At 37.6% G+C, this 20,346-nt stretch overlaps 1 protein-coding gene across 3 annotated transcripts in view; it reads left to right on the top strand.

Moving 5' to 3' along the window:
* Nucleotides 1–20,346, top strand: part of CEP131 (centrosomal protein 131) — a 1,433,457-nt gene that overhangs the window by 188,778 nt on the left and 1,224,333 nt on the right. For all 3 annotated transcript variants that reach the window (XM_044085078.1, XM_044085077.1, XM_044085076.1), the window contains exon 3: nt 13,848–13,942. In XM_044085078.1, the coding sequence (XP_043941013.1) occupies nt 13,848–13,942 (95 nt within the window). The remainder of the gene's footprint in view (nt 1–13,847; nt 13,943–20,346) is intronic.

Here is a 20,346-nt window from a genome sequence, read left to right as displayed (position 1 = left end):
ATTCATTCTCTTTATTCCTTTTCTTATTCTTATATATTCTTCATTTTCCTGTACTTTAACCCATGTAGCTACATGATCTGAAAATCCAGCATATTTAATTCATTTGCTTTTTACTTTTAAATTGTCAGATATTAAAAAATAATCAATTTGTGTCCAAATTTCATTCCTTCTGTAGGTCCAGTGACTATTCACCCATACACTTAACTTTCCACTTCTTATAATTTCTTTAACCATTTTAACATCACAACTGCTCTTATTTTTTTAATTACAATTAAAATTACCCACCACTATAATATCTATATTTACACAAACATATTCAAGAATATTTTTGAACTTCATTTCTCTCTCTTTTTTGTTACATATGCATATAAAGCTATAATTCTATACACATTTTTTTCCATCTCAAGTCTATTATCATAATCTGTCCTAGTTCCACTATGGCTATATCTAATATGTTAATGCTGTTTTGACATAACATATGTATGCCAGAGCATGTTTCATTCCCCATGTTCCAAACTACCGCATCGTTCCAAGGTTTTTCAGTTTGTGTTCTTTCTTCCTCTGTTAATAATCTGATATCTTTGAAAACAATAATATGTACATCTACTGCAGTACACCATTGTAATATACCTATTCGCCTCTTAAAGCTTTTCATACTGTTCACGTTTAAAGCTAATATTTTCATCTTTTAATAACAGGTAGTATAATAAAATGGTTTAGCCCTTTCCTTTCTTATTTTCACTAAGCATTATATTTTTTAAATTTCTTTTCCCTTCTTTAACTCTTTCTAATCAAATTCTTTTTATTTCTTACTGTACGACAGTCAGTTTCTTCCTCGCATGTCTCCTGAGTTTTTTCCTTGTTATTTTTTTTAACTTCATGTACAACCTCTTTATCAGTCACATATTTTTGTACATGTTCTTGTAAAACACAGTCTTTTGTCTCTTTATCCTCTATAACTTAATTTTCATTTTCTTGCACATTCATTCCACATTCTAGCCATGAATGACCAGTATTGCCACATTTTTGCACTTTAAATCACATTTTTGCATTGTGCCCTATTTTACCACATAAATAGCATCTTTTTTAATCACATTCATTGATTAATTGATGATTTTTTAATATAAAAGTAAGAAGTCTTTGTTTGAAAAAAAATATTACCATGAACATTAATAATACTAGGTACATGCATAACATTATCATTTTCCATTTTCAGTATTACTCCACATTCCCATCCCCCAGTGCACAGTCCTCTTTCATCATATATTTTTGTAGTGTGCATTACTTCTTTACATTTAGTTAACAAATGTTCTTTCAGTTCTTTTGCTTCAACGTCCATTCTAAACTGGATCATTATTCTTTTTTTTTGTTTGTCTGTAAAAAGCTTGCACCACATATTCTAACCATGGATAAATGTTTTTCTTTTGTTCATATGCACTCAAAAAATTTTCCATGGCTTGCCCGGTCTCAAATATCAAGTCACAAAAAGTCTTTTTACTAAAATAAATGTTCTTGCCTCTTTTGCTTTGACACCCAGAGGTGCTATGACAGAGTCTCAAACCTCATACCTGTCCAAACTGTCTTCTTTTTTTACTGTACACACATTCTGTATACTTCTGTTTTGTTTCTTTTATTTCTTCTTTGCTTCTTCTCCAGCAGTTTGTGTTTGTGCACAGTCTCTTCTTTTATTTTTTCCACAAAATTGCTGCTCCATTTTCTGGTTCACTTTGGTTTACCATTTCTTTCAAAATAACCCCCCCCCCCCATATTGGAGAATTGTAATTATGCATTTTTCATAGGTAACAATCTCTCCTTCTGACAGTTTCTTCTGAAAGTTTTCCTCTGAATTCATCTCTGTTTCAGCTGCAGTCTGCTTTTCCTCCAATGTCACTGTCTTTTCTGCACCCATATCATCAGAAAAAACTTGTGGTAGCAATTCTACCATTTCAGCTACATTTTCAACAACTTTCACTCCAGTTTCAGCAAAAGCTGAATCAGCCATGTTTTCTCCCTGTTCCTCCTTGCTGCCTCCGTGCCTGGGCAAGAAACCAGAAGTCAGGATATGTAACACACAAATCCTTCTCTGTCTACCAAGAGTAGGGGAAGTTCCCTGATGCCCTGGCCTTATTTCCCCGAGTAGTAGTATAAATGCCATCTCGGGTTTCCCCTGAAAAGAGGCCACTAGCCTGGTGGGATTAACCCAGTCAGCAAAGGATAAATAAAAATAAAAAATAAAATAAATAATGTTGGAGTTTATTTACTGGAGTGGTGTCTATCTGAAGGAACAATCCATGTGTTCACACAAGGAGCTTCTTTGTGCAGTTGCAGATAGAGAACAATTTGGCTTGTTGGTAAGATATTGATTTAGGGTACAGTAAAAAATGTGGATGAAGAAAATCTGATTTGAGAACCACACCAGGTAGGTAGCAAAATGATTTATCTAGACTCCGTTTGAGACCCCGTTTTCATGCAGCAATATACCACCTCTTAATTCTGTTGTTTATACAGTTGTAAGTAGGAGAATTTTAAAAAAAGCATATTAATCTGTCAAATGCAGCACAGAGCTGCACAAAATGCCACCACCATCTGTTTAAAGCTGAGTAGGAAAAGTGAAAGAACCAGTATAAACATAGTTGACGCTCAGTCAGTAATGTCTACACGTCAGACAAAAGCAGATTTTACTTCCTATTACTGAATAACCACTGCTACCCTTAGCAAGTTTACACTTAGTCTAGGAAACCAACATAAATGTACTTTAATGTAAGAAAAAGTTGTAGAAGTAGGAGAAATGGTGGAAAATCAGTGGAAAAACATTTTAATAATTAGATGGAACTGTTATCTAATGCATTTACAAAGGAAAACACTCAGTGTAAAAAAACTCTAGAATTTATAAACTACTGAAATAACCAGATGTCCAAAAAGCACACAGTATCTGTAAACAGAAGTGGTAAAAGTGCAAAAACACCAAGAAAAAACACTTTCATTACCTAGAATGGGGTGGAAATTAATGACAGGGTCGATGCTGACAGTAGGATCTTGGATCTTCTATCACGTCCATTGACCACAATTAGAAACAAGTTTTATTGTAACTGAGCTAAAAACATTGTGAATAAAATAAATATTACATCAGCGTGGAGAAACTGATCATAACTCAGGCATATGAGGCAGAGTCCAATTTAAGTCAGGATGGAGGCCAGTCTAGCTCTATTTTGAATCATGAAATACTTTTTTCCCTAACATAATTGTTATGGGTTTCCTTAACAGGTGTTGGAGATTGGTGGAATGGTTAAGGTGATTACCTGACAGGCACAAGTACAGGGCTTAATCCTTACCTTTGAGAAAAATTAGCTAACCTTAAAAAATAGCTCAGAAGGCAGCTAACTTACTATTTACCTTTGAATCTATGATAATCTAAAAGGACATCTCTCTGTGTTGTAAAGATGCAACAGTGTCTTCTTCCCATCTACATACATTATATATCACAGTGTTTTTTCCTTGTAACTAATATCAGTCCAACATTACATAAATTGCTGAATCCCTGCCCTCCCTTAAACCTCACTCCTCCTCCTCCTCCTGAACATTATTGTCCCCACAATTTCCATTTCTTTCTATTTAATTTGTTCTTTCACTTTTCTAAAGATCTCTCCAGTTGTTTTAGAATATTCAGTACTTCAAGTACAGTTGGTTTAGACTTTGATTTCAATTTTCTAGTAATTGCTTTTTTGGTAGCCAACAGAATTCAACGTACGGCCTTACTATGCCTAGCAATTCAGGTCCAGTGCCCCAGCTCAAAAGAATAATTTCCTTAGTTACAGCCATTTCCTTAACGAGTATTTCTAATGGTGTACTCTGTGGGACGTTTTTTTTTTTAAATCTGCCAACTCATTATACTTCCAAAACATCTTTGTTCCCAGTTACATTTTCTTCCCCATCACACCTCTAACATTTTTATTTACCTGAAGAAAAATTCTTTGCACAATTATTTTTATATTCCAAACAGACTTCAGATACTTCCAAACAAAGATCCTAAACCTTCTGGACTTTGTTGCATACTTGGGAGCTGTACATTTGTCCTCCCATTGTTCCCAATCTTTTCTAACCTAATTGATTCTTATAGTTATACAATATTTTATATGTCCTACTAATTATCCCTTTTTTAGCATCAGCTTCTGTTTTAGATTCAGCTAAAAACACTCAGAGCAAGTCTTTCACTTAAGATTTCCCTAACCGTCTATGTTTGCCTATACACTAATGGATCTACTTCATAACACTGAAATTTCGTAATGTTGAATTTCATAACATTGAGACCATAACATCGAAACTTCAAAACACTGAAAACCCAAAACATTGAAAACTCAGAACATTGAAAGTGTGATTCATAGCATTGAAAACTACAGTGCACATGTAAATAACATCGCCTCCACCTACAACACCACCTAACTAACAAACACACTTTCAACTACGTTTTTGCAGGAAGGGCAAGCACCCCTGCACCCCCCATGTGGGGGGGGGCTCTCCTCCGTAAATTATATACATAAACTCCAAGATTGTACTACAGTGGAAGTTAATTTGTACTTAGGAAATTAACTTTTTTCCACTGTAGTGTGATCTTGGAGTTGGTATATTTAATTTACAGGGGTGTGGGGATGCAGAAACATAGCAGAAAGTGTGTTTGTTAGTTAGGTGGTGGTGTAGGTGGAGGGGATGTTATTTACATGTGCATTGTAGTCCTCAGTGTTATGAAGCACACTTTCAATGTTCTGAGTTTTTAATGTTTTGGGTTTTCAGTGTTTTGGGATTTAGATGTTGTGGTCTCAGTGTTATAAAATTCAACGTTATAAAATGTCAGTGTTATGAAATAGACCCACTCTATCAATCCCTGGTAGAGAAGGCACTGGCCTCATCCCACTCTATTACCTTTCCATCTCTAGTTATCTGCTCCCAATACCTTGGTGCCTTTGCCAGTTTTCTCTAGTAAATACCAACCCCCTCTTGCCTATTTTCTGTACTTCTACTTGAAGTCATCCCTATTCCTAAAATCTCAATTCCCATGCTGGCGTAGATATTGGAATATTTCCTGCTACAGTATGAATATAATAATATGTGTGGTTGAGGTTGTTCTCCTTAAGGATCCGCATCCAAAAATCTGCTCTCTTTATTTCTTGAACTTCCTTCTTCATCATCCCTTTCCATTTTGAATTATAACTGTCTGTGTGTGTTATGCTTATGAGCCTTGACTGTGTAGCTCAGAAATCTCTCTTTAAATCAGATAATCCTAATCCACGTTGTTCTGTTGAAAGAATCAGTTGCCCCACTTAACTCTTGCTCTGTTCCCCTCCCAGATAATTTCCTTCAACTCTTTATTAATTATTGTCCACAACTTTTCCTCTGGTTTCATAAAAATATGCCTGACACATGTATAACCTTTTCACTGCTTGTATCTTTCTATCCATATCCATAAACAAGAGCTTCGTGTTTCTCAGCTTTTGTATTATCTTTTGTTTAGTCTTTTCCTTCATAGTCTTGGCTGGCATAACAGATGCCTTTTTTAATCCGTGCTCCTAAATACCTCAACTTATGCCCCCATAAAAATGGTATTGACAGTTCAATTCATGTGTGGGTACATAATTTACAGTTATAGCCTTTTGTTTTATCTTGGATGGATTTAAGATCATCTGTAAGTAAAGCCAAATTTTCTTGATTGCCATACCATTTCTATCCTTGAATTTCTGAGTCTTTATTTTCTTTGTCAGTGGATGTAAATGTAAAGCAAATAGTAAAGGGAAAGAGGAAACCCCTGTCTGGTTCCTCTGTTCAAATGCAGCTTATCAGACAGGAACCCTCCCACTTGAATTCTTGGATATGATCCTTTGTATATCCTCCTAATTAACCTGATTGTATCAGGGACTGCAGATGCTTCCTTTGCCATACTCATAAAATCCCAGTTTACTCTTCTCTGCATCAAGACCAACTTAAAGTAGTGGTACTTTATTTATATCCTGCATCCTTCTGGATCGTCATCATTTTGTTAATGTTGCCAAATATTTGCCTCCCTTCCACAAAACCACATTGATCTCTATCAAATTCGGCAACATCTTTGCCATTCATTTAGCTAGTATAGACATAAACAGTTTATAATCCAATGTTTAAAATTTAATGGGTCTGTTATAAAGCTGGGTCTGACGGGTCTTTGCCATGTTTAGGTAATGCAGCCACCATATTTTTTTCCAAGTTCTTGATGCATCCCTTCCTTTTAAAATACTGTTAAATAAAATCTTCCCGGTATTTATCACTTCCCTTCTAATTTCCAGGAATACCATCTATTCCTGGAGACTTGCCTGAAGATCGATTTATACATCAGTTTTTATCTCATCTCCTGTTTTCTTAACTGTTAGTTGTTGGGCATCGTCTGCCTCGAACCTTGACATAAGTATGTCTTCTATAAACATTTCCATTTGTTCTCTTTCCAGATTTCCACATTTCTCTGCTTTATACAAATTTTCATAAAATTTCCAGAATGTCTCTAACCTGATGTAGGATCTTTGGTTATTTTTCTTGTTGGAGGTTCCCTAAGTTTGGCAACAACCCTTTCAACATTTTGTTGCCTAAGTCGTGCTAAAAGTTTTTCTGCTCTGGAGTTGTTATCCAAAAATAGTTGCTTAACTGCAGTCTTTCTAAACTCATGCATGGTATCTAGATACTCTTTTCTGTTTAGCACTTTGTTCCTCTTCTTCTGTGAGATTCCCCTTATTCTGCAATACTTCAACCTTTCGCAAACCTCCAAGTAATTCATAGTAAATTTCTTCAGAAATCTACCCTTTTTTATATTGTCCCCTTTAGGCCTCCTTGATATATCCTCACTATTGCAAATCAAATTCCAATCCCCACCTATAATTAAGATTACGATTAATTTTCTTAAATTCCATAATAGCAGTTTTTAGTGAAATATAAATACATGCCATTGTAATCTTCCTCCCCCCTTACCAATAGTCCCTTACTACCACAAATCTACCATTTTATCTTTTTTTCTTCATGTAGCACTATTAGAACCTCTCTACCAGTTAGTATAATTGCCCCCTTTTCTTTTGTCCCTGATATTCTGCTGAATATCCATTCTGAAATCCTCTCTTTGTCAAATTCACATGCTCATTTCTTTCCAAATATGTCTCCTGTAGCATTGCTATTTACACCCTGCATTTCCTAATATAATACAGTACTTTTTTCTTTGTTATCTCTACCTGTAAGATCATTCATGTTCCAGGATAATATGGACAGCATAGCCGTCATGATAAAAAGATGTTCCCACCTTTGTACATAACAGTTTTTTTGAATGTGTATTTAGTTACATGCATATACTAATGTTCCTCAGGCTGATCTTTTGTACAGTTGTTTTTTCTCATGTCTGTTTTAACCTATGTCACGAATTCAAGACTTTGTTTTAATGAAAACCTTCAAACAAAAAACTAAATGTAAGACACCCCCCCCCATCCCCTATTAACTTGCAACAAACACACAAAGCTATGTACATCTTTAAAACATGAAGTTTAACCATCTAAAAGGGAACAATTGTCCCAAATTGATGGCTGCACCTACAGGCATTATCTAACATAAAATTAAGGTTAGGCATGTTAAAGCGTCTGATGCAGCCTGTTCCCACTCGCTGTCAGTTCTTTTCTTATCTGTCTTCCCCTCCTAGAGATGAAAAGCAGCCTGTATGCTTTCAGAAAACATTAACTTGCAGCCCTAAGAAAGCATGCAGTGGCTGTCTTTAAATAAAACCAAATTGTACACTGTTCTGGTAACTGCAATTGAAGTACTTGGGAGGTTGTTACCTCTTATTTACTTCCCATAATTTCAAACTTTGTTTTCACTGAACTGCTTGCCGTTTTACCATTAAGTTTTTATATTTCCCTCAGCAATGAATATTCAGAATTCTCAAGAATAACTGCTTGCACCTGCAGACAGCTTTTCTACATAGAAATGTACTTAGCAATGAGTCTTTGTATATTTCTCTCAGAAAAGAATGCACAGCAGCCCTCAACTGCAAATATCTTGACTCCACTGAACATTTGCCAGTGGAAAACAAACAAGCTAATATCTTTGCAATTGCAAGAAGCTTAGCATTTTCATGGCTTTCATTGTTTTGTCTTATTTTTGAAGCCAACATGCTTAAAAAACACCTCTTTACAGTTTAAGCCAAAGATAGTAATCTAGACATTAACTTTTGTAAAATAAAAAGAGAAAGTATGCTAATTCTACATACAATATAATCAGTGCACTTTTATGCTCAACACTAACCCCAGCACCCCAAGATCATCCAGCATATGAACATTCAACTTGGTTTTGCCCAGTCTTTTTTCTCTTGTTGTACTGTAAAACCTATACTTCTTAAACTAGAAAAGTACTTGTTTACTTCACTATATTTAACACATACAACAGTCACTAAAAAGACATAACCCCCTTATTTAAAATACCTTGGACTCCACACTACACAAAACTGTTGTACTGTACATAACATGCAGTGTATATCATTAAGTATTTTATACAAATATTGATAAGAATAAAAATGTTACTTACATTTAGTTTTCCCCCTTTTTGTGTCCTTCTAAAAATTAATGATATAAAGTAAGGTATATGCTTTACAGTCCACCCAAAAGTTTAACAAAGTCCAGTGTTTCTCAGACACTTTTTCTTCCAAAACCATATTTCACAAATGTTATAAGATGCTTTATAGTTTTCCATTTATTCACTAATTTCAGAGTTGCTGGTCTTCCTCCTGTTTTTCTCCCATCTCCCAACACCATACTCTGGTTCTAGATCGAGGTACTGCTGATTCTCTAGTCAGCTCCTGTGCTTTTTTCTGTCTGTCAAGCGTTAGTTTTCACTGGTAAAGTCTTTCTATGAACCTTACTGTCAGAAGAATGAAAGTCTCTTTCTGCTTGCTGACTCATGTTTTGTAAGATAAACTTTTTTATTTCTCCTTGGCCTGTTCGGCATCAAAAAATGACTTTGATCCATCAGGAAAGAACACTTTGAAGTCAGCTGGATACAGAAGCTTAAATCTCACACCTGCAATCTACATTTCCTGATTGTTGGGATACATTTGCTTCTCTTTTGCCTGGTGTACAGTGAGTTGTCATTTTCTACAAACACTCTGCTGTCTCCAGTTTTAATACTTTGCCCTGCTGCCACAATTTTGTCAGGATCAACTCTTTCTGCTGGTATGATTACAACTTTACTAATATAGGTCTTGATTGCTTTCTCATGTCCATGTTTGGAGCATACAATCAATGTGCCCTTTCAATTAACAACAATTCTTTTTGAGAAACCTCATATTCAGCCATCTTTTTCTTCATGTCAGCCTGTGATTTGTACAGTTTTGTCAGTTCATCTGAATGGCTAGTTAAAGTTTCTATTTTTCCAGCTTTTTGTTTAAAATAAATGAAACAGTGAAGGACTATATCAATTCAAACAGCTTTGAGTACATTTGATTTATTGTTTCATCAAAGTTACTGACTGGAAGCCATCTCTTGAACCAAAACTGACATGTAAATGGCTTTTGCGGAACAGCTACAGAATCCTTCCCACAGAGTCTTTTCTCTTTATCCTTTTTTGGTTGATTTTCTTTCGGGTTTTCCGAATTTCTTCTTTGCTGTCATCCAAGCAGAGCATTTACTAGCCAGAAACTGAATTTTACCAAAAAACTTTCAGTGGCACTCCTCAGTTTTGTTTTCACTTTAGGAGACCTATAGTTATGCTGTTGATTAGTGTGCAGCCTTTTTGGAAGTTTTACTGTCTTTTAGATGATGTTTAATTTTTTAGTTTGTCACTCTATGCTTCTTTAAAACATGTACATGAACAGCAGCCCTGTTTGCTTATGGTACACTGTTGAAGTTTCAGAAGCTTAATGGAGAATGTGTAATCATATTAGAGGGAATTAAGTACCCACAATTTATGTCTACTATGTCAGGGTGATGAGAACACAATTTTCCTTTGGTCCCATTAAATATGCTGTACTGTAATATCAAGTCCATCTTCATCAGTCCTGGGATTATTGGTTGACTGTACCTTTTTTAAACATTCAGCTGATTGCAGAGAAACTGCGACCAGCTGAACTTTAAGTGAGAAAATATGAAATAGACGGACATTGTGTTTGTAAATATTTCTCTGAATTTGTGCAACTATGAAGGCAGTATATTTATAGGCTGGTGGCAACAGTAGAGTCTCCTTTCAGAGGGTGCAGAGGAGTTTGCCTCCTTGCCAAATAAAAAAAGAACCCAAAAACTCACAGCTGATTGCAAGTATTCACTGACTTTAGGAATTGATAGCAAGTTAGAGGTGATGGTGCTAATGCTTGTAGTGGAGACCTAGCTAGACAATTAGCTCTTTTGAGAAAATTATGCAGCTCTTCAGCGTGTTTTGCATTATTCAGTATCTGTGATGTTACAAAGTTTGATGATATATAGAGATGTGTCTTCACTTGCTGCTGCAGCTGGACCCAGGTAATTGGTAGGAGCAGCATAATTTTTAAGTATGCTTTTGGTAAAGGAACAAACTGATGATTTCCTCATCTGTCATTCACCTAGTTGTATGAAAAAGTTACTTAAGGAGTTCACAGACTTCCTTATCTTGGTTATGAGTAGCCCAAATTTGGCTAGTTTTGGGTGATGTCAGGTTCTGGTTTGATGCAGAATCGGTAACTTTTGTAAAAGAATGTCCCTCCTTCCTATGAAAATACTTGAGTTTGATCATTGTTTGCCTCCAAGACCCCCCGATTTTGGACATACTTTGGACTTTGTTTTCCAGCTAGGTATAATGAATTTGGCTTTAGTAGAACTCATCTCATAGTCTGAGCTTCACCTGCTTCAGATTTACAGTGGATCTTCCCCAAGTGCAGACCTCAGTTCTGTAATTTCTGATGAAGTCTTCGGAAGAAGGCAATTATCTAAGATAATTAAATGTAGATCATTTGAGAAGAATTGGAAGCTGCACACTTGTCTTGCCTTTTCTGTCTGTATGGAACTAAATAATGGTAGATAATTTACTTAACTCTTATATATTTACTTGGTTTTGGTCTGCTGAGGTCTGTATTAACAGGCAGTACACTTAAAGTATTGAAAAGGGGGTGATTTCCCAAGATTGAAGTTCTGAAGAGACTGAGATTGAGGGTAACACCAACTTGGAGATCCACCCTTTGTTGATATTAATGGTTACATGGGCTGTTCTGAGACCCTTTTCACTGACAATCCAGGGAATAATGCACATTAGTTTTTTTTGATTTACAGTTTGAATAAATATTAAAAAATGGCAGTGGAATTTGAGCATTAACAGTAACACCATGACAAATTTTGAGCTGGTGGGTTCTGTTTTATCTAGACTTCTTTCAGTATATACTGCAGGTGATCAAGAAAAACTTGTCTCAGTCTTTAAAAGGCCATGACATCTTCAGTAGATCACTCTTCCCAGTTCGTATTTACCTTGTTCACCTGTTAGCATGCTGAGTAATGGTTTGCAATCAGAAAGACTATGTGAAAGCTCAAGTCAAATAGAAGTGTTTTGTTTCTTGGAGGACTAACTTAGAATGGATCAATAGTATGCGGTTTACCAGTCAGGTATGTATTGATGCAGGTCTGTGATTTTTCAAGAGAGGTAACTGACTCACTGATAATGATAATTCAGATCTTTGTTGGACAAGACAGTGCAGCAGGACCTGTTTTGGCTTTTGGAAGCTTTTCCACTTGAGGAGTGCTATTTCTTTTTTTGGTAATTAGGTTCATAGGGAATTACTAGGCCAACAACCCTTGGCGAATTTTTTAAAGCTTACCCATGCCTGTTCGATTCCCAGCTAGAGCGTCTTCTGTGTGGAGACATGCATGAATGGGTGTACCTTCATTGAAGGTTGTGCGTCAGGGCCGGCAACTCAGCACATAAAAATCTACTGCTAATCATTAGCAGACTGAAGTTCCGCTGTGTCGACCCCTAACCAGGAAAAGCCGAAAGACACAACAACAACCCATGCTGCTCAAATGTATCCAACTTCTTTTGATACCCTAGGGCTGTTTTATGACACATATATGTATATATATATATATATATATATATATATATATATAGGCTTGGCCATGGGTGGTCTAACATTTACAGGCTGCCTCTGTCTACCAGAGATAATAGGTGCCAGGCCAGGGATAAATTTCTGATTCCCTGTCCACTGGTCCAAGTTACTTCTGAATTGTGTTAAGGATGAACTCTACAGGACATGGATGCAAAGCCTTTTCCAGAGAAGAGGTAGTCTCTGAGACGCATCTATCCCTGCAGCTTGTCCTGTTTATGTTGCAGGTGAGGTTTAGGTCCCTTGATCAGGTAATTCTGATGCTATTTGTTTTTTGGATGTGTAATAGGGCCATCAGAGTGGGATGACAAGATATATTCTACACCAAGCATAGCTTGCCTCTGAGCAGCCTGTAGGATACAGGACAGGGTACAGGGATAGGGCTCTGAGGTGGTACATGTAGGACATGTTTATACCCTGTATTCTTGTGAGGAACCTCGGGGGTCACTCCACTTGTTCAAATGCTTTTTCAGATGCATACCAAAGGGATGATTGTACTTGATGACTGGTCTGATGTGGGTCAAGCACAGCGAAAATGTGACATCCTTGGACCTAGATGCCATACCTTTGTTATACGTTGTGCAACATGGAATGATTTCCTTACAGTGTAAACACATGGTGGTCAAAGGCCAGGCTACTGTCTACATTTGTTGCATGTTTAGATTGATGAGAGAGTTTTCCATTTGGAGTATTTACATAGCTAAATTAGTCAAGCTGTTCACACAGTGAGATTTTATTTTGGAGTTAATTACTCTACGTACATTGTGGAGTTAATCAGACTTCCATTTATTTACTGTGTATGTGTTGCCCTTAGAAGAATTCACACAAGGGAGAAGCTTGTATTGTATTTGCTATGCTGCTCATCAAAGGCTGTTGCTGTGGCAGTGCATGCCAATTTTAGAGCTGTGGAGATGTTTGCCCTTGCGCTGTTTGCAGGGTATGAGGTTAATATTTATTTTGGAAGTGAATGGTCTTAGAATTATCTTCGCTATTACAGTTGTACTTAAGGACTAGATGTCTGGTTTTATTAAATCTTTTTATTGCCATGTCAGGAATATAGCTTGGATCAAGCACCTTCTCTCACTAGAGGAATTGGCATTGGTTATTCAAGCTTTATTTTCCTTCCTTGGCCTTGAGTATTCCAACTGTCTTTACACAAGGCTTCCCGAAATAGCTTGATATAAATGCATGTGGTTCAGCACTTTGCTGTCTGCCCACTGACTAGTTCCCCATGTTATGATTTTACTATGCCGGCCTTGTGGAGCTTGCATAGGCTGTGCCTGCCTGGTTGCACATAATTTGTACACTTACATTATATTAGTTCATCTGGATATACAGGACTTTGTATCTCAATTCCTCAGAGCTGCTAGTGGCATATTAGGTGATAATTATCTTCCACTGCGGGTCTAAGAATGTAGTTTGAAACCTGTGATATTAAGGCTTTTTGTTTCAATTATTACGACATTAGAACTAACTATTTGGCTTTTTCACAAGGGCACTTTAAGTTATGTCTCTTACATTTTGCTTTTAACTAAAAGCAGCATGTATTAGCATGTTTATTTGTTGCTCATTATTATGTATATATTTTACCTTCTAGTGAGAATTAAATTTTTTAAGCTTGCTTTTTATTTTATTAATTTGGCTACTGTATGTTTTATGAAGCTTTTATTGTACTGAATTTGAATTACTTTTCAGTAAATTAAATAATGCGTTCTCTTTTTGTTTTTTGTTTCAACAGGGGGAAGCAGGGCCAGTTGACAGCAGGGCAGTTAATAACCTCAGGAGATCTAATAGTACCACGCAGGTCAACCAGACTGTAAAGGCAAACTTCAGGTAATTTATTAATGCAGGTATTGAAACTGGAAGCTTGCACATGCTAGTGAAGAAGCTAAGTAGTTTGGCTAAAGACAGTGATGAAAGGATGGCTATCAGTAAAAAGCCTTATGGAAAGTGTGAAGTGGAAATGCTTGTGCTTGTACAGTAAAACTAACAGCAGACCTTATCCAGCACAGTAGGGTAGCTGTCGAGAGGACAGTGTGGGGGTGGTAGGCAAGCTGAGGAATGAGCTCTGATATTTCTAGTACTTTAGGGAATGTAGGCAAAACTGGTAGGGCATTCCTATTGGAAAGAGGGGACATGGAGTTGGAAATGCAGAAGACCAAGCAGGATTACTAAACTAATTCTGTTTTGACTTGCACAGGAGTGACAAGGTATGGAAAGGTAGAGCATGTACAGATGGAGGCAGTTGACCTCTAGAAAAAAAACGACTAAGGAAAATGTATTAATGTAACTCCTTTAGTTTTGGAGATAAGCAATGTCCAGATAAGTTAGTTCCCATAGTCTTTGAGCCACTGTCAGAACTTCACAGCTTCATTCATAAGTGTTGTAATAGCATTATAGTTTGGTGACTGAGCTACATTTACCAAAAGGCACATCTTGGGAAGGGCAATTTAAGTATAGGCCTGAAGGCCTGTTACTTTACATGACTATCCCTGGAATGGAAGAAAAGCTATTCATCATTGTAAACAGGTAGGCAGATTTCTAGAGTGCTGAATGTCTTGCAGATACATTACTCACAGTGGAGGACTTCCAGATCCAGCTTGATCCATTACTGTGTCTGGGTCACCACTGATGTAATCCAAGGGAATGCTGTACATAAGGGCTTTTCATCTTAGGTAAGGCCTCTGACGGTGCCTAATAGGAATGTGAGAGAAAAGTCTAAGAGCATGGTTGTGGATTGCAGAATGGTGGAATAGATAGTAAACTAGCTGTCTGATGAGGAGTGGATGGCAGTTACATGAGGGGAAATCCAGCTGTATAATCAGTAAGCAATGAAGTGCCACAGGGCTCAGTGGTGAGAGTCCGTGCTTTACAGTGTTTGTCAATTTTACACTGAGATTTTGTAACAAGATCAGCTTTGTATGCTGATGTCAAAGTAGATGGGTGCCATGATTTTTTAAGGTGGTCTGCAGGGAGAGTTGCTGGTTAGATGTATTGTTAACCTTGCACTTTTTTAATGCAGTTCACTGGGGGACCAGTGGAAAATGCACATTTTTGTGTGCGTGTGTGGGGGTGTAATACAGAAAAACATTAGGAATTTATATCCAATAAACTGAATTCTTTCCAGCAGTGTGAGCAGATAGTGACAAAAGGCCAAAATGGTGCTCGGCTGTATAATGTAGGATTTGGCTCTTATAAATGCTGATTTCAACTTTGCATTGTGTGGGTATTGGTGTGGTAAATATAGAATGCATTGTATGCTTCTGGAGGCTATAAAGAGGAAAGAAAATTTGTCTAGATGAAAGCAGACAAAACAGTCACAGAAATGTTAGGAGGGGATTGCGAGGAGGAAATACTTGAAAAATGTAATGGTTAAAAGATAAATGAGAAATGGTGGTTTAATATGCTTTGGATACACAGAGATGTTTGTGGGCAGTTTTGTGAATAGAGTTGAAAAGGAAGGACAGTGGGAGGTAAAGGTGCATGTATGGTATTTCTTCCAGCAGCTGGAGTTTTAGGGGGATACCTTCCTGGCTGTCATAAAAGAACTGGACTCCAAATGCCTGTGTTGAAGAAACTAATAGGTTCTTTGGGCTCTGAGTCATACAAAATTTGCACAAGAACTCTACAGCTGATCCAGCAGTGTCTCACCTAGATCCAGAAAAGGAGTCCAAATTAGTACCATCATACAATGCATTTGACAAGGTTTAGGAGACCAGAATCATTTGGGAAGAAGGTGTGTGTTTCTGTTGCCCTGCTCTTCAGGGCACTTGGCAGATGCATGTCCAAGTACCACCCAGAACTCTTCAGCTGAGGAATAAAAAGGAGAAGGGATTTAATAGAGATCTGAGGGCAGAACTACTGCACTCCACTCCAGCATTACCCTGTTAAATATGGATATGATGCTGCAGATGCCACATCCAGCAGGGCTGCTATTGGGTCTGTTATCAAAACAAAAGCAATGCTGAGGCTCCAAATTCAGCCAAAGAATGTTAAGGATTAGCTCTTGAATGCCCCTCCTGGCAAGGAATTGCTGTGTGGGGCTTCTACAGAAGTATTATGACTGTAGGAAAGAGGGGGATTCTGCAGTCTCTGAACCAGGTTTTTCAATCTGGGACTCAAGGATGCCTACTTACTTACATAGATGATTACACAGGGACCACATAGTCATTCTTAGGTTTGAGGCAAGGGGTTCATATTAGCAGTGTAACTCCATCCTGTGTAGCAATGGGTCAGAGAGATAGCGTTGAGAGGATACATCATTCCTTTCAAATATCGTTCAGAGTCCATCTCATTACACCTTTCAGATTTATTTATTTTTATTTTATTTATTTTACATTTATTTTACATTTGTTGACCGGGCTAGTCCAACTGGATATATTTCCATTTTCAGCAGAGGCCCGGGGAGAAAAGCTCCACATTTAGACAAAAGGAGACACATCATGAGCACAATTAACAAATACAGACTGGTAGGATATAGACAAAGAAAATGGTTACACAAAAGAATAGAACTTTACCTATGTAAATAATCCAAATAATATCATAATACACATTAATACCTAATTCTAAAACCAAGAAAACAGAAAGTGTAAGAGCAGGGAAAGAGGAATGAAATGTTACCAAAAGAAAGAAAAGGACTTAGCTTCCTAGGGAAACTAAGGGAATAAGATGTCAGAAGGCAGAGGCCAAGTTAGGAGTACTGAGAGTATTAATTAAAGAAAAACTCTAAGGCGTCCTACCATGCCAGAGGGGTGCCAAACTCCCTTAGAAATTCTTTTTATTTATCAAGATGATGAAGGACCTCAGGCTTATTTTTGATCTAAGTGGTCAAAATTTGTCTATAAGAGAGATTAGATTCCAGATGGCTGTGGTTCAGTTAATATTGCCCTGCTTGGAGAAGAGAAACTGGATGTTCTGTCTGGACATTCTGAATTTGTCTACAAATAAAGATAACATAATTCTGCAGGAATTCCCTGCCATTCAAGACTGGGACCATTTCTTACCCACTGAGCCCTTATTTTTTGTTCCTATCACAGCCCCTGGGTGTTCTGTAAATGCATGTCTGCTGTTGTTGCTCACCTCAGGCTGACAGGACAAGAGTATTCCCTTCTCTATTTTTCTGGATAATTGTCTCCTAGTAGCCCTAACAAACAGTAAGACTGTTTACACCATTTCATCTGGTGCTTGGGAGTATTAGTCAACACTGCAAAGCCACAGATGGAGCCATCACAAGCACAGATCTTCATTGGCTGTCATGTGGACACAAACAGATGTATTGTCAACCTTCTAACAGACAGAATTGTAAAATTTCAGTCTGGCATTAACCATCTTTAAACTCCCTGTTCTTAGACCTGTTAAAGCCTGCTGGCAGTGTGGAATCTGTTAAGTATGATCCCTTCTGCAGCCGTCATGATTGCACTTAGTATTGTGAGAAAGTGTAACAGCTGGTAGCCACTTGAAATGTCAGTACCCTCTAGAGCAAATCCTGAAACATGGAGACTGAATGTCGGAAAGAAGTCTGAGACACCATTTCTTGGAATATTCCCTTTTCTCCAAGGTATGACTATCTGTGAGTTGGTGTGCTGTGGTGTGTGTGTGTTCGGGGTGTGGGGGTCTTGCCCCCAGTGCAAAAAGAAGCTTTAAGGAAAAGAGATTTTTTTTGAAATGTACTCTTCTCCTGTGTTTTTTTTTTTTTTTTTTTCCCGCTTGTCGGCAATCAACATTAGGAGTGCTTGTGCATAATGAATCAGTATGTGTAACATCTGAACTTGGAAACCTCATACCACATTTAAGAGCCCCCCCCCCCCTCCAAGACACACTCGCATACAAAGCAGGACATTTTCACTACATCTACATATGTTGAGGTTGTTAAGAAATGACTTCCCAAGCATCCCAGAAATAGGACAAATAAACTTCCAGCCAGTATTCTCTTATTACTCCACTTTCCTCGCTGCACAGGTTTACAGTCACTACACTTACCTTTGAGAATCACGCTGGTGCTGATCCCAAACCCTTACATTCTGCTAAGTCTATATCCACTCACGGCTGTAATTTGGAAAATGGTGACTTTGCTGTCCAATACACTGACACCACTCTCATCAGGCTGGATAACAGTATGGCTGCTATCTGTTCTTCTGGAACCAGGAGACAGAATCCAGAATGTAATAACTCTGATTTCCATCCATCCTGACCAATATGATTATAGGTTGGTAGTGGTCCATATGGGGGTGATTACCTTAATTGCTGTACTTTGAAAGGTATGTAGTAGGATACGATGGCTCATACTATGCATGTGTCTGAGGCAGAAATGTATTTGGTCTTGGTGGTATTTTGCCACCATCCCTGAATGCTGTTGAGATTCAAAGACAAGATAATTGGCTTTAATAATTGGCTGTGTAGTTGGTGTCATTCTAGGGGATCCAGGATGTGTCAGTTTAGGACATGATGACTGACAAACCTTCCTGATTTGGTAATAGATGGTTTGTGCTTTTCTTACCAGAGATTTTGGAGTCTGACTAAAGCGTCTGGTGCTACCCACCATACTACCATTTTAGGGAGGATCTGTCTAATGAATATCCCATCTTAAAGTCTATTATGAAACATATTAACGGTGGCTGTTCCTTATGTCAGAAGTTTAACCAAAACTTGCCTGAGTTTGGACGCCTTCTGTTAGACTTTGCACACCCACAAATGAATGGCACTCAAAATGTTAGATCCATGACCTGAACTTTGCTTGTGACATAAATAGAATATGCTGGTGAGATTGTGTCTCAGAGCATCCCCTTGCTATGGAATAGGCTGTCCATACATATGAAGCAGAGTTCATCCCTGACCATAGTCGAGCATAACCTTGACTATTTGATGGGAAATTGTAAATCCACCTCTAATCTGGCCTCCATGACTACGATAGCCAATAGTAAATATCCCATAACTAACATTCCACCCAAAACCTTTAGCACCCTGCTAATTAACATACCCCTCCAAATAGATGATCAAGACACATGAGGAGGCAAGTGGGTCGGGCTGCACGTTTAGACTTATAAAGGCCCTGGTGGTCATTAGCCTAGTATGTACCTATGAACCCATGTTTGGGTAATTTGTGAATGCATGGTTTTAATGTATTTTAAGAATACCCCATGTTCCTGGGTTCAGCTCCTGCCATGCATTCAGCTCTAATGGTAGTTTCAGGGAAGTATCAGTATTTTTAGGGGTCCCATCATCCTTTGACAGATCCCTTATGACTCCTGATTTAAACTCTCAGAAGTCCTTCTCTGTAACTAGCTGTGGATCTCTCTCCATGTCCCCTACTGACTGTTGCAGCTATCTGAATGCCTTAACCGTTCTCTTTATAAATCCAAACACCTTTCAAAACAGATGATTCCAGCTGACCATCAGTAAACTAGCTGATCATTTCCAAAATAACAAGTGCACTATGCATGGGGATTGCACATTATGTTAACCTGAACAATGTTGCATTGCTCAAGAAAAAAAAATCTAGTAGTGTCAGAAAAGAAAAGGGCACTTTATTTTATGGGTTTGTGGTACCTGGAGATACAAAAGTAATATCCCATAGTTTTGGGACAAAGGCACTAGACACTAGGGGGAAAAAAGGACACTAAAATGGAGGGTGTAGGGTGATAATAATGGCATCAACAGAAAAGAAAACGATGCAATTTTATTGACAAATTAAGGAATTTAAAAGGTTCAAAGCTTTCTTTCATTACTACCAAGAATGCTGAACTCAGTATGAGAACTGGTGACTTGTGTCTTTTACTAGAATGAGGGAGTTGTGTGGGCAAATGTGATATGTAGCTCTCTGCCAATGTCCCCTGGTTTGGTTTGAATTGACATTTGAGTATAAAGCCTGAGCTGAAAGCAAGGATACTAGATAGTTGTGCACTGTGTCACTGTGTACTTATCAGTCATTCAACTGTTTTGTTGATTTTTTTTTTATATTATGTAATTTGTCTGTTTTTCAGTAAAAATCTACTTTTTTTATGCAGTTTGGATGCTTTGGCTTGCATATTTTTGGACAGTGTCATCAGTTATATTTAAATGTGTGCTTTCAACTGGTGATTATTTGTTTAATGATGTCACATTTCAATAAGAAGTGCAGAAAATGCTCCAGATTCAGTGTTTATTGGTTGTTAACTGAGTTACCATGGTGTGTGTGTATGTATGTATGTATGTATGTATGTATGTATGTATGTATGTAGGTGTGGGTGTGGGTGTGTGGG

Source organism: Protopterus annectens, chromosome 10.part0, assembly GCF_019279795.1.
Source record: "Protopterus annectens isolate FY-2018-M chromosome 10.part0, PAN1.0, whole genome shotgun sequence".
NCBI classification, from domain to species: Eukaryota; Metazoa; Chordata; order Ceratodontiformes; family Protopteridae; genus Protopterus; species Protopterus annectens.
Note: the sequence above shows the minus strand (reverse complement) of the source record. Positions and strands in the feature narration are given on the sequence as shown.